The sequence below is a fragment of the Trypanosoma cruzi genome, genomic scaffold (assembly GCF_000209065.1).
Source record: "Trypanosoma cruzi strain CL Brener 1047053516881 genomic scaffold, whole genome shotgun sequence".
Classification (NCBI taxonomy): Eukaryota; Euglenozoa; class Kinetoplastea; order Trypanosomatida; family Trypanosomatidae; genus Trypanosoma; species Trypanosoma cruzi.
The window spans coordinates 34673-48224 of record NW_001849411.1 but is presented as its reverse complement, the minus strand read 5'-3'; the positions used below and the strand labels follow the sequence as shown (position 1 = coordinate 48224).

At 45.5% G+C, this 13552-nt stretch overlaps 7 protein-coding genes across 7 annotated transcripts, besides 12 other annotated features; all 7 read left to right on the top strand.

The window, feature by feature from the left end:
* Positions 1 to 13552: a sequence feature (heterozygous, non-Esmeraldo-like haplotype).
* Positions 89 to 697, top strand: Tc00.1047053508507.59 (NADH-ubiquinone oxidoreductase 20 kDa subunit, mitochondrial precursor, putative; the record flags this gene model as incomplete). The annotated part of the gene is made up of 1 exon (XM_802508.1): positions 89 to 697. The coding sequence occupies one exon, from the start codon at positions 89 to 91 to the stop codon at positions 695 to 697; it is 609 nt and encodes a 202-aa protein (XP_807601.1).
* Positions 1101 to 1138: a microsatellite.
* Tc00.1047053508507.50 (hypothetical protein, conserved) lies at positions 1467 to 1811 on the top strand (the record flags this gene model as incomplete). Its single annotated transcript, XM_802507.1, has 1 exon — positions 1467 to 1811. The coding sequence occupies one exon, from the start codon at positions 1467 to 1469 to the stop codon at positions 1809 to 1811; it is 345 nt and encodes a 114-aa protein (XP_807600.1).
* Positions 1837 to 1868: a microsatellite.
* Positions 2216 to 2235: a microsatellite.
* On the top strand, positions 2291 to 2620 carry Tc00.1047053508507.40 (hypothetical protein, conserved; the record flags this gene model as incomplete). Its single annotated transcript, XM_802506.1, has 1 exon — positions 2291 to 2620. One exon carries the CDS (start codon positions 2291 to 2293, stop codon positions 2618 to 2620), a length of 330 nt encoding a protein of 109 aa, XP_807599.1.
* Positions 2700 to 2727: a sequence feature (AT_rich).
* Positions 2914 to 2957: a microsatellite.
* Positions 2965 to 3151: a mobile genetic element.
* Positions 3135 to 3161: a microsatellite.
* On the top strand, positions 3638 to 4546 carry Tc00.1047053508507.30 (hypothetical protein, conserved; the record flags this gene model as incomplete). Its single annotated transcript, XM_802505.1, has 1 exon — positions 3638 to 4546. One exon carries the CDS (start codon positions 3638 to 3640, stop codon positions 4544 to 4546), a length of 909 nt encoding a protein of 302 aa, XP_807598.1.
* Positions 4787 to 4826: a microsatellite.
* Positions 4996 to 5418: a mobile genetic element.
* Positions 5899 to 8397, top strand: Tc00.1047053508507.24 (hypothetical protein, conserved; the record flags this gene model as incomplete). Its single annotated transcript, XM_802510.1, has 1 exon — positions 5899 to 8397. The coding sequence occupies one exon, from the start codon at positions 5899 to 5901 to the stop codon at positions 8395 to 8397; it is 2499 nt and encodes an 832-aa protein (XP_807603.1).
* Positions 8827 to 8852: a microsatellite.
* On the top strand, positions 8992 to 10674 carry Tc00.1047053508507.20 (hypothetical protein, conserved; the record flags this gene model as incomplete). Its single annotated transcript, XM_802504.1, has 1 exon — positions 8992 to 10674. One exon carries the CDS (start codon positions 8992 to 8994, stop codon positions 10672 to 10674), a length of 1683 nt encoding a protein of 560 aa, XP_807597.1.
* Positions 11212 to 11258: a microsatellite.
* On the top strand, positions 11425 to 13552 carry Tc00.1047053508507.9 (hypothetical protein, conserved; the record flags this gene model as incomplete). Its single annotated transcript, XM_802509.1, has 1 exon — positions 11425 to 13552. A coding segment is annotated over one exon (2128 nt), but the record flags the coding sequence as incomplete, so codon positions are not given.

Sequence of the window (13552 nt, the reverse complement as noted above, 5' to 3'; positions counted from 1 at the left end):
GGCATTGAGGGATGAGAAGTGCCCAAGAGGAATATATATTTGTTAAAAAGCCAAGAAGAACAGGGACAGGTACATTAGAAAATACGCCATGTTGCGTTTTACTCGCTGCAGTCTCACTGGACGTGCGATGATCTCTCGTGGAAGTCCGGAGTGGTCACATCGTCTGGACCTTAAAAAGGGGAAAAAAACGATACTAATGCACAAGCTTGGCACAAGCAAGCCCAACAATGCACTTCAGTACGCGCAGATGACACTGCATGACTTAACAGAATGGTGCCTCACGTATTCGCTGTGGCCGCTGACTTTTGGTCTGGCGTGCTGCGCAGTGGAGATGATGCACGCGTATGCTGCTCGTTACGACTTGGATCGCTTTGGCATCGTTCCGCGTCCCACACCTCGTCAGGCGGAAATTATTATCGTCTCCGGCACTGTGACTAACAAGATGGCGCCACTCCTTCGGAATATTTATGTTCAGATGGTAAATCCAAAGTGGGTTATCTCAATGGGAAGTTGCGCCAATGGTGGCGGTTACTATCATTTTTCATACGCCGTGTTACGTGGGTGCGAACGGGCCATTCCTGTAGATTTTTGGATCCCCGGCTGCCCGCCTTCCGCAGAGAGTCTTGTTTTTTGTCTACACACATTGCAGAAGAAGATCCGCTGGCATGAGATACAAAAGTACTCCGTCCGCGGCTAAAATCACCAGTGCACTCTCTCTAGTTTGGCTGCTGCCGAAGTGCTGAGTGGCGGAATCATTGAAAGCCTCCCTTTCTGTGGGGGGAAAGGCAGAGAAAACACCCTTGCCTACCGGTGAAGAAGGTATATATATATAAATATCATTCGAGAATGCCGTGCACAAACAAGAGGAAGAAGGAGGGGAAAAAGAGGAGGTTTAGAAGGAAGCAAACAGCAACGGAAAACATGTGGTACGGAGGAGGAAAAAAAGGATGATTCGGTTGTGGGGGGAACGGGGGAAGAGTTGCAGGTGCAGTAATGGCATGGCACCCGTTTACAGTAAAATGCTTGTGTCGAGGCACATGCATGGACTAAACCGAGCAATGAAAAGGGAGTTAAGGGGTTGGGAATAGGAATGAGGGGAGTTTATTTTATTTTATTTTTATTTTATTTTATTTTTTTTCTTGTAAGTGCGTGTGCTTTTCTTTCTTCCCTTCTTTGTGTCGTTTTGGACAGGTGTGCAGGAAAGTAAAAGGACGGAGTAGCAAGGGAAAACATATAGGGAGAGTGTGTGCGTGCGTGCGTGAGAGAGAGGAAGGGGGGGAAACAGTGAAGGTGGAGTGCATTTTTTCATGACGGTCATTTGTGATGGAGAAAAAAAGAAACACTTGGAGGTCAGGAAAATTTTGCCGCTCTTTTATTTTCCTCTCATTTATTTATTTCTTTTCTGCTCCTGGCAGCTGAGCCCTTTGCACGATTGCTGAAATTCAAGTTGTTACACACACAAAGCCATGCAACCCAAAATTTGCCACGTTGTCTTCTTCCGCCTTGACCCGGCGAAGGTGACGACGCTGCTGCCAACGGATGTACTCCAGCGGCACCTCAGCGTGCTCCGCGAGAAGGTGCCCGGTTTGTTGGAGTTGAATTTCGGGCCAACCGGCACCAACCTATACCCCAACTACGTTGACTGCAGCAACGGCTACACGCACTGTCTTGTGTCAAAGCACGCGGACGCCGACAAACTGAAGGTTTACGCTGAGCATCCGGACCATGTCGTTTTTGCCAACCTGTTGAAGTCTTCCTCGGCAGCGCCGCCAATTCGCATTGACTTTGAGCTGAGCGCCAGCAATGAGTAGCACGGTTTGATGTGAAGGTTTCTCTTTATTGTTATCATTATTATTATTATTATTATTTACACAGACACAACTGCCCAAATCATTCACTGTGTTACGCGCTCAAAAAATTGGTATTTCTTCTGTGTGCATATTTGTGTGTGTTTGTAAATTTGCACGTGTGCGCCACTCTGATTTTTTTATTCGCTTTTTTTTTTTTTTGCCTGTGATGTTTCGTCACGGCGGCTTCACCAAATATATACATTTATACATTTATGCGTATGCATGCAAGGAGTCAGGATAAAAGGAAGGACAGAAGAACAACACTTGAAGCCAATTTTCAAAGGTAGAAAACATACGTCATTGTACGTGTCACGGTTCTTCAACTTTGTAACGTTAAATAAAAACGACTGGGAGCGTCTAACATTTTGTTGTTGTTGTTGTTGTTTTGATTTTCAAAAGGAAAAAATAAATAATTTGTGCGATTTTTCAACAGAGTCAATATGCCCTCAGTGATGCATGTTGCTCTCTTTCGGCTACGCGATGGCATGGATGAAAACAAAATTGCGAGTCTTCTTCAAGCCGCTCGAGAGGAGGTCCCCGGCGTTGTGGAGATTCACTTTGGGGCGAACAAGGTGCGAAGTACAAAACACGGCGGCTTGTCGACGAACGACCAGACACATGCGCTCGTCTCACGCCACGAGCACAAGGAGCACTTTAAAAACTACATCCTGCACCCCCGCCACTTGGAACTCATGCAGTACATTTGTTCCTTCGCAGTGACCCCGGCGACAGTAGTGAATTTCTACGCGAATGAACGTCCTCACCTCTAAAGGAAAGGATCTACGAAAAAAAAACAAAAAAAACAAGGGAGGGGTGAAAGGTAAAGCGTAGAGAAGAAACCGTCATGGCTTTTTTTTCTTTTTTTAATTTATTTTTACGTGCCCGCATGCTGGGGAAGTTGTTGATGGGACGGAAGATGACGACCCTTGCTGTGACACTCGTATTTATGCCGTCCCACTCGTAACTGCAATGAAAGTACGGGTACTTTTTTTTTTTTTGTGTGTGTGTGCCACAGGGATGGGGTGAAGACCGTGGATGGGGGGGAGTGATGAGAAGCAAGAAGATATTCACACACACACACATATATATATATATATATGTGTCTATTGTGTTGGGACCTTGTGAAACTACTGTTTTTGAGAGGGCTGGCTACCTAATTTAATTAATGTATGATTATAAGAAGAAGAAAACGAAGATATTTATTTACGATTTCTTCGCATCTTATGAATCTTTGGAAGACCGCAATGGGAGGAGCCAATGAACCGATAACGTCAAGACGAAGCATTTTTTTTTTCTTTTTTTCTTTTTTTTGGAGGGGCAGGGGGTTTGTTTTGGTGTTTTATTTTTGCCGTCACACTCGGCACTTTTTTCTGATTACCCCCCACCTTGAGGCGGTGTCTTGTGGCTGGAGGATCCCAAAGTTTTCTACCTCGTAGGTAATATATATATATATGTGTAGATGTGTACACTTACCTGGTGTTAAACCTCGAGGATATGGTGAATCCCCACTCTTTTTCCATTTATCCCTTTCCTATTCCTATCGGGTTTGTTTTCTCCTATTGATAAACTCAGGATTTGGCCAGCGGCCCAGAGGATTATTCAGTGTTGTATTGGAGGGGGGAATTTGCTCTCTTTCTCTCTTTCGAACAGATGTATATTCATATGCGACTTTGGCCTTTTAAATAAGTTTTTCCTTGATGCAATGCTGCATATGTGTATATGTTTTTTTATGGTAAGGTAGAGTCTCAGAATTGTTTTCTCTTGTAGAACGAGACGCTACGGATGAAATGCGCGTAGGACCATCTATTCGACTGCTTTCTTTTGGATGGGCACGCGGTCCACTTTTACGAATGCGTTTTTTTGGTGGAAATGGAGCTCAGATTTCTTCTGCGGGGAAATTTTTTTGTAATACGGCCGCAGTGTTGTGCAAGAATTCTCCACAGCCCCTCCCATTGTTGACACCAGTGGAGTTTGCACAAATTGCACCGATGGTTTTGCTTTGTCAAGCTCTGAAGCAACACGCGGCTATGGACAGTGCTGTTGGCATAAACGGGAACAGCAATGTCATCAGCCGGGCGGTATTTAACCATTACTGTTCTGAAAGCCATGTAGAAAATAGTGACGAGGCGTTGCGGCTGTTGGAGGAATCAGGCAGTGTCGTCTCTCTTTCCAACGGGGAAGGAGTGCATCTTCGGCCCTTGCAGTTTGCACACATGTACGAAGATCTCACTGGGGAGGGGGAGGAGAAAGGTTCCACTTTGGCTTTTTTTCTTGAGGAGGCAACGAAACGATTGAAGGCTGCACAGGCTGAAGAGGCGGCGATGCGGAGTGAACTTCAACCAGCCCTAATGCGAGCTGCAAAGTGGCGTCGAGTGGTGTGGGGCGGTGCATTGTGCTTTTCAGGGGCGCAAATGGCAATTATTTCGCGTCTGACGTTCTTTGATTTTGATTGGGATACCATGGAGCCCGTATCGTACTTTCTTGGCACTGGCACGTCCCTGCTGTTTTTTTTGTACTTTCTCCGCCATGGGCGGTCACATACGTACGAGGACTACGACAGAACGACGCTACCAAAAAAACTGAGAAAATATGCTCCTCCTGGCTTTGATTGGGAAAAATATGAGGCCATCTGCAAAAATGTCGATGTTGAACGAAGAATGTTGAGTAGAATCAAGGAATGGAGGAAAAGACACTAAGCAAGGACAAGCTTTGGGCGTGCATGCATATGTTTGTATCTTACTGGTATGCAAACCTTGTTCTATTTGTTTGTTTTTTATTCCATGCTCCATTCCTGACCATGTACACTGCGCCGATGTGCGTTTGTAAGGACGGGGGTGAATGTCAATTCCCTCTCAATCCAATAGAAGTTCTTTCTTTTTCCCCCCCCCCCCCAGTCGTAATTTTGGTTACACACGCGAAAAGGCGGGAACTCGAATAAAAATAAAATGAAAAAAAAAAAAAACAGAAAAAAGAAAAGGGAGGAGTGTTTTCTACTTGGATCTTTTTTGTTTCTTTTTGCCGCGCTCCACCCTCTGTTTCACGCGTCCGTCTCCTTATTAACAATGTACGTTCATGCCAGCGTCGCATTTGGCTGTCACGGACAGCCATGCGTTTTGGTTTTGTTGTCGTTTCTTTCTTTCTTTTTAGGAGCTTGTGAAGAGGAATGATTGCGAGGAGAACTGGCTAACTTCATTAATGCAAGTGTATATCCTGATAAGTGAATGCATTCTTTATGATACTTTTCTACCGTATGAATCTTTTGGGAAGAACGCGACTTTGTAGGTGCCGGGAGCCGATAGCGGCCGGATAATATTTGTTTTATTTTGCCATCGCACCCACCCACTTTGGGATTCCCACCACGCGGCGGGGTATTGTGGCTGGAGGACCCCAAATTCTGCCACTTCGTAAGTAATTATATTCTGAGGACAAAGGACCATGCTAGTGGTCCACAGAATTCTATATATTGAATGAAAATAAAACATTGAAGCAATTAACTAACGAACCTTTTTCCTAACTTGTTTGGTTTCCATAGATAATTTCAGGATCCAGCCAGCTGCCCGGAAGATTAGTCTGAGTTGAATGCAGCCTTTTTTTTTGTTCATTCCCAATCGCCACAACGGTTTAAATGGTACTGTTCTATACTAACCTTTTTTTTTTCTTGTGCCTTTTTTGCAGCCATGTGTTTGCCTTCCCCCGCACGACATATGCGCATCGTGTGAAAAAAAAAAAGAGGGGTCGCATCCTTGTAGATAAATAATTGGATGTTTATTTGTGTGCGGAATAATAATGAAAAATACATCTGCACTTCAAGTCGTGGTTGCAGTAAATTTTTTTTTTTTTTTTGGAAAGGCCATACTTGCAATTTTGTCTCTGTTTGCGTGTGTCACACCATTGTCTTTTGTATTTCTTGCTGTTCCTGTTTTTTTTTTTTTTTTTTTGTGTGTGTAGCGGAGAGGCAAAAACTCTCTGGGTGACAACCGCCAACGATCATCGTCGTCATCGCGAGCATACACAGCAAGAGAAAAAGGCGCAACACACAATAGGCCAGATGCATATGAATCCGACCTCATCCATCTCGGAGAAGCCTATGAGCACTCGGAGAAAAATGAAAAGAGCGGAAGACACTGTGAGGCTTGAGAGGTCGAAGTTGTTGTTACACCGTCGTGAAAAGACGCATTGTGATGAGCAGCGGTGTTACGGCGCCGTTATTTCATCGACGGTGCGCAGAGCGAGCTCCGTGCCCGTGAACCGTCCTTGGCGAATTGTGACTGCGCATCGTTCTGGGTCGAGAGACCGGGAATTGACGATACGTGAACAGACCACGAGGTTGGCAGAGGAGGCGAAAAAAACACTCTTCCATGGAAGTTTTACCTCAAGTCATGGTGCAATGTTCAGCGTGCTGCCGCTGCACCGCCATGAGGGCAGGGTGAAGTCCATCACAAGAAGGCACCCCAGTGACACACATACGGCGGAAATGGAAGTGTTGTCACCAAAAAAAGAGAAGGGGATTTATACTAGCGCTGTGGATGTCGCCGCGCCAAGTGTTCTCAAGAAAGAAAAGGGATCATCATTTCTTCGCGAGCATCAGAGCTCTCCAGAGCCTTCCTCATTTACTATCGAGTATATTACTACGGCGAATCAACGTCCAAGAAGTGCGGACGCATCTTTAATCAAAGATGGCGGCCTTGGTTCATGTGTTAAGGAGCATGACATCCTGCGGGCAGATTCGGTTCGCATGGCAATAAAACGCCCCGAAAAAATTGGTACCGCGTCGCGCGAGTTTTTTTCCTCTCCGAGTATTGAGAAAACTCAAGCTGAGCCTGCGGCCCGTCCGGATGAGAAACGTATGCACATGATCAATACCGAGGAAGCTTCTTTACGGAAAGAAGAAACCAATTTTTCTCTGGGTTCATTGCCATATATTTATGCAGATATCAAGGCCGATGAGGGAATTCCTGACAAGACGAGTGCCCATCGCATTTCTTTTGCTGAACACGTTGTTATTAATGACCCTGATACCTACACCGAAGAGGAAGAAGAGGAAGAAGTAGAGATCAGCTACGGCGATGCATTAATAAATCTTTTGACCTTTTCTGTACCAGCTGCCTTAACGATTGGTTTTACATTTGCGGTTACTGTTGTTCCATTGGCTTTTATCGGAAGTTATTTGGGTGAGCTGTACCTTTCTGGTGCCTCTGTTGGATGCTTCATTTTGAGTATTTTTGTCTTATATCCAATGATTGGAATGACATTTGCAATGGATACTTTATGCTCACATGAATATGGGAGAGATCAGAATAGTCAGGAACTTGGACTTCTCTTGCAACGAGGCATACTTATCAATCTCCTGTACCTTACACCGGCATGCGTTGCTTTGTATAACGTGGATTCTTTTCTTGAAAGATTCTACGGTGTAGAAATAACAAGAGTAGCAAGAGATTTCTTGCATTACATGCCTTTGTTCATGCTACCCGAGATGATATTCATTGCGTTTAACAAATTTTTATGCAACCAAATGCGACCCCAGATGCCAATGTTTGCATTGGCTGCTGGATTTATTATAACTCCATTTGTGCAAATGAAATTGACACCGATGGGGGTCCGATACTCGATGCTTGGTATGTGTATTACGGCGTGGTTTCAGCTAGTAGTCGTCATTCTTATGACAATATACGTTCCACAGACGAGACACACACTTGGAAAACTACGTATCGTGGAGGCTTTGCAACCATCGGATGTAAAAGGATATTTAAAACTTGCTATTCCAAGTGCGGTCTTTGTTGCCGCAGAAGCCTCCTCGTTTGATTTAACTGTTTTGTTGTGTGTCCATTTTGGAGAACAGGCAGGAGCGGCGTGGTCAGGTATCATGAATGCTCTTTATATATTTGCCGCCTTCTCTGGCGGTTTGAGTGCGGGCGCTTGTGCCAATATTGGCCGTTGTGTCGGCTGCAATGAGCCAACGAATGCTCGGACGTACGTTGTGGCTTCTATCACTCTGGTATTATTGGTTAGCAGTATTGATTCAGCATTATTATATAGCTTTTTTGATTTTTTCATGTCGCTTTTTGGCACCAAGGGCCAAACGCTTCAGCTGGCACGTGAGACTCTCATTCTATTGCCAATCTTTCACATGGCGGATGCGGTACAATTCACATTTCAAGGCATTTTTAGTGGCTTGGGCAAAAACCATTGGGGTGCTCTTATCCTCCTATCCTCGCTATGGGGCGTGGGTATTCCTTTGGCGTTTTTCCTTGGCCTGTACCTTCAGTACGGTATCTTTGGTGTCTGCCTTGGCATGACCATTGCCTTATGCATTGAGGCCCCTGCGATGGTGGCAAGTGGTTGTATGATGGATTACCCGTCTGTATGTGATGCCTTTACTTTTGAAAGGATTAGTATTAGCGAAGAAGAAGAAGAGGAAGCGGAGGAGAAATGTTTAACGGGCGAGGACGTAATCCGTCGGTCGGGAATTCCTGTGAGTCTGTCGGACTTTGGCCCGCGACTAGTAACAGACATTGGGCGAATTAGAGTTCCACAGCACCATTAACTCAGAGAATTAAACGGGGTAAGCAAATTCTCCCATTCCTTTTACTTTTATTTTTTGTTCTTCCTATTTTTGCCAAAACCCCGTGAAAAGAACGGGCAGCCAGATGACTCTGAGTAAATGGGTGGGTGACTTGTTCATCTTGGATGTTTCTTTACATATAAATTGTTTTGGTTTTCCAATGCATCCTCCTGTAGGATGGATTATGTCATGTTCTTTATTTATTTGTTTATTATTGTTATTTAAAATGTGTTATTTGCGCTTTTACTGCGCAATTCCCTTTTTTTTTTTTTTTATTTACGTGCGTTGTTATCACCCCGCCGGAAATTGTGGTGGGAACACCGAAATTGCCGGCGCTGAAGGTTTGCAGTAATTCAGGGAAGTAAAGAAGAGAGTTGGAACGGACTGCAGGAGGAATTTCATTTACGCCGCAAAAAAAAAAAAAAAGAAAAGAAAAACAAGAGATAAGTGTGATTGTGCTGCAAAGAGAGGAAGAGCAGCAGGTGGTGGTGGTGAAAGAAGTGTAGGGCGGTGCATTTATTTATATACGAGGCGAGTTGGGGCGGGAGCACTGCGGTGTTTACACATCCCCCGGGAATGCAGGATAAAGCCACATTGCACGTCAATCACTGCAAACAAAGCAACGCTGCAACGTCCAACAGCGCAGGGGCGAATGGCTCATCCTGGAGCCTGGTCCGGCTCTTAGACTCAGAAGTAACGGAATTGCTTCGGGAGCAGAGGGAGTTTCTGGCCAAAGCCCAGGCAAACGAAATCCGTGCATCCATATTTTTACGTTTGCGACTAAGCGCCCAACAGAAACTGGTGGCGCAGCGAAATCAATTCTCCGAGCGTTGGGCCGTACAGAACAAACGCAGAACTAGTGCCATGTCCTCTGCCATGGCGCGTACGCCCAATGCGGCTGGGCCTCCGGAGGATTTGGACTCGAACCCCGAAGAAGAGGGAGAAAGAGAGGAAGGGTGGCAATGTCGGGGCTGTTTGCGCAACTATAACGATGCATCCGCTTTCACACGTCATAGAAGTCACTGCGCAAAATATATCCTGCCCAAAAAAAAACATGTTGGCGAAACGGTGTCTCTCACTGCAAGTTCTTCCCATGTTGGAATGAAAAGTCGCCAACTGTTTTCTACATCGTCTGTTGGATCCACATTTAAAGCAGAACTGGAATTCACCAGGCAGCGGCTGGACTCTGCGGGGGTTGGCTTATCGCGTGCAGAAGCAATCAATAATTGTGGTTTATCTTCTATTCTCAATGCATCTGGCTTATCTCATTCGGAACAGACGCGGCGAAATACTGCCTTTGGGAGCGATTCTGCCTTGCCAGGAACGGGTTCTTTACCAGCTGAAACTAAAAGCCCCAACCGTTCGCCTTCGATTCATTGTTTTTCTGCGTTGGAAGAACGAAGGGACGAGCGTGTGGAAGAGGATGGTAGGAAGGACGCTGCTCCCATTTTCTCCTTGTCAAGGGAGTTGACGCCTTTTTCGTCCGAGCTACTTTCGCAGCCAAAAATATCCCCCAGTGGCAGAGCTTCAATTGATGATGTGCCGGCGGCCGTTGCGGATCGGGCGTCGTTTGAAAAGCCCGCATCTCTTCCCATGTGGGTATCTTTGGCTGGTAATGCGAAGTTTGGCGAGGATGGAGACAGCACAGCAGGTAAAACTCAAAAGTCACTCTCTTTCGCTCAGAGCAAGGTGGTGTTTAATGGAAATGGCGTCAGCGGTACAAAAATACAAGAGGAAACAGAGAACATGGACGAGCCACTGCGGCCTTGTCCACACTGTGGTCGACATTTTTTTGCAGAGACACGCTGGCCACGTCACGTGGCGGTGTGTGAGCAACAGCAGCAACAACAGCGCCAACGAAAAAGTCAGGCTGAATCCTCACGGAGTGTACAGAAACCCTTTTCCCAGCGTGTGTCTCGCTCAAGCAACATGGAAAGCATGAACTTTAGCGGTAGTTTTCAAGAGGCCTTGCAAACCCCTTCGTCGAATAGAGGAAAAGCGGGGAACGCTGCAACCAGTGCTACGGAGAAAAAGTCTTCCAAGTGGCGACAACAGCGAGCACAGCTCCGACAAGCGCTGCAGTTAGGTAGTGCACGCTCACAAAACAATTCTTTAAAAAGTGTTGGAGACATCGATGTGTTTGAAGACGATCGTGTGGCCTGTCCTGCATGTGGTCGTCGTTTTGCCCCAGCAACGGCTGAGCGACACATACCGTTTTGCCAGGAGCGTCGCAGCGGACCCAAAACGATGCGTATCTAAAGGACTAAAAAGAACCACAGGGATAACGCCTAAAAAAGTAAATAGGAGAGATGAATGGGAAAAATAAGAAATGGACATTGAAACATAACTTAAATGCGGAAAAGCGAAAAGTGCTAGTGAAGTCGTTGTTGTTGTTTTTCGAAATATTATTTGAGGGGTTGGCTGCGGTGCAAAAATTGAAGATACGCGTCAATACACATCTACAACACATATGGAATCTGCGTGCTGTAGGTCCCATGAGTAGTGCGATGAGATATTTATCTCTGGAGTGAGTGACTGCACATTTTAGCGGGGAGTCCAGGGCCGAAGATAAAAAAGGAAAATAATTTCCGAGGGACTCGTGCCAGTAAGGGAGAGAAAAGGAAAAAGAAATAAATAATTTGCGGGGGACATTCCTTCACCGGATTGGGCGGAGATGCAAAAAAGGAACATTTTGCATTTGCGTTTCCCCCTGCGATGTGGCGTTCAAAATATTATTAGGTTGGAATGAAGTGGGCCGGAATGACTGGTCTGTCTTTCCTTCATTCCCTTACGTTGTATTATTATTATTATTATTATATATATATTGTTGTTGTTGTTGTTATCTGTGCCTGTGTGTTTTTTTTTTACGGGTTTGACACCTTGATGGAGTGTAGTTCCGTGTTTGGTTGTGGAGTGAGTGGATTTATTTTATCTTCCTTTTTTTTTTCTTTGGTTGTTTCTCATGCAACTTGCACAGCACCTTATTTTCTCTGAAAGAGCATTGACAAGATGCTATTGGATGATCATGTCGTGGAAGAGCGTCTTAGTGTGTGGCAAAAGAAGAAGGTGCGCACGTATGTTGTGAACGGGCGCTCCAAGGTATCCTCCCGGCGCTCTATAGCAGGTGCCCTTGCCATTGCGAAACCGTATGAACGCATTGAACTGGTGGGCGGGGAGTACTTTGAAACCATTTCCATCAACATACCTCTGGAGATTGTTGCTGCAGAGGGTGAGGACCCACGTATTTTTTCACGTGGCCCATGTTTGACAATTACGCAGGACGTGGAGGTGTACTTTGAGCATGTGGAGTTTGTCTCAAAGGGCAAAAGCAAATTGGACTCGGCGGTTGCCCTTATGAATGGCAAATCCGTTTTTTTTCGGTGCAAGATGAATTCCATTCTCATTGGCGGTGTTGCCAGGCCTGTTTTGGAGCAGTGTACCATCACGGAAAGCTACAATGGCTATGGGATCCAAATAGGAGGCGCAGGTGGGGCAGAAATACACCACTGCACCATCCACACGCATAGTGCAGCCTGCGTGGAAATAGATACAAAAGGCGTAGTTCTTCTGAAGAGCTGCACCATCCGTCAGCCCTCCAATGGAGGTCACGCAGTAAAGGTGCATGCGACGCAAAGTGGCTTTGATGATAAAATCCCAGTGGAAAACCTTGCCTGCAAGAAAGTGTCTATCAGCAAATGTCGTATCTATGTCACGTCGGAAATTTTTAGACCGAAGGAGCGCGAGTGGATGGTAACTGAAAAACTTATTGGGCTACCGAGCTGTGTACTTGTCTCGCGAGGCGCGTGCCCGGTATTCACCTACAATGAAATCCTCGAGGGATTTATTGGAGTAACGTTTGAGTCTGCAGGCGCCACGGTACTAGAAGGAAATTCTATATACAATCAAAAGAGTTGTGGCATCCTTGTTCTTGTGGACGAAAAAAGTCCTTACCCGGATGCAAAACAAAATCTTCGTATATCAGGTGGCAATGTGATCGATCGGTGCCTAATAGGGATAGACGTACATTGTCTGAGTAAGGTGAAGGCGTTTTCTGGTCCCGCTCAGGAAATTCTTCTTTCACAAGAACTTCCATCTTCAGGAAAAGCATTTGATTGGATTGAAAAGGTGCATCATTTGGAAAAATCGAAATCTTTTTCACAGGGAGACAAGAAAATGGATTGTACCCTTTATTTCAATGGGCGCAAGATGAAGTTATCCGAGTTGAAAGATGATCTGTGTACACTTGCCAAATTGGTATGTGCGGGACATCCTTCCCATTTTGGCAGTGGTGATGCCTCAGATGAGCGTCATGGGAATAATGGAGGCAATCCATTGAAGGACATCCTTCAAGAAACATTTAAAATATCACTTCCTTTGCCAAACGCCGCGGGTTGTGCGGCACAGTTGTTGAACCTTCGTGGAACCAGAGGTGTGGATATAGTGGATACTCGATTTTCTGGATGTGAGCTGTGTGCCATTCGTTTTGGACCGGATGGCTATGGACTTGTTGAAGACTGCGATTTTATCAATTCTGGAGCAACTGCCATTGTGGTGAGCGGTGGAGCCCATCCATTGATTGTGGGATGTAAATTTGAAAGTTCCAAGGGGGCAAGCATATTTGTGGATAACTTTTCTAATCCTCTCATTATGGGCAACGAAATCTCGCATAATGCAGAAAATGGAATTGAATTTTGTAACTTGTCTCGTGGAATTGTGATGGGAAATATTATATTTGGGAATACCTTGAGTGGGATCCTTGTGACAGGCGGAAGTACCACAACGATCGTCGGCAATTTTATTCAACACGGTCAAGGGGATGGTGCGACGGTAACTGGTGGAAGCAAACCGGTACTCATGATGAATAATTTTCTATCAAACTCTAAGTCTCAGTTGATGGTGTCGGAGTACTCGACGCCTTTTATTACACAAAACACGTTTACATACGGAGCCGGTTGTGGTATTCGCTTTGAATCCTGTTGTGGAGGAACCGTGCTGGACAACACCATCTCATATAACGACCGGGGGATTGTGGTGGAGCTGGACGGGGATCCTTATGTAGAGTCGAACAAAATCTCAAACAGTAAACGCCATGGTGTAATGGTGGGAAACATGGTCTTGGCACATTTGTGTCAACGAG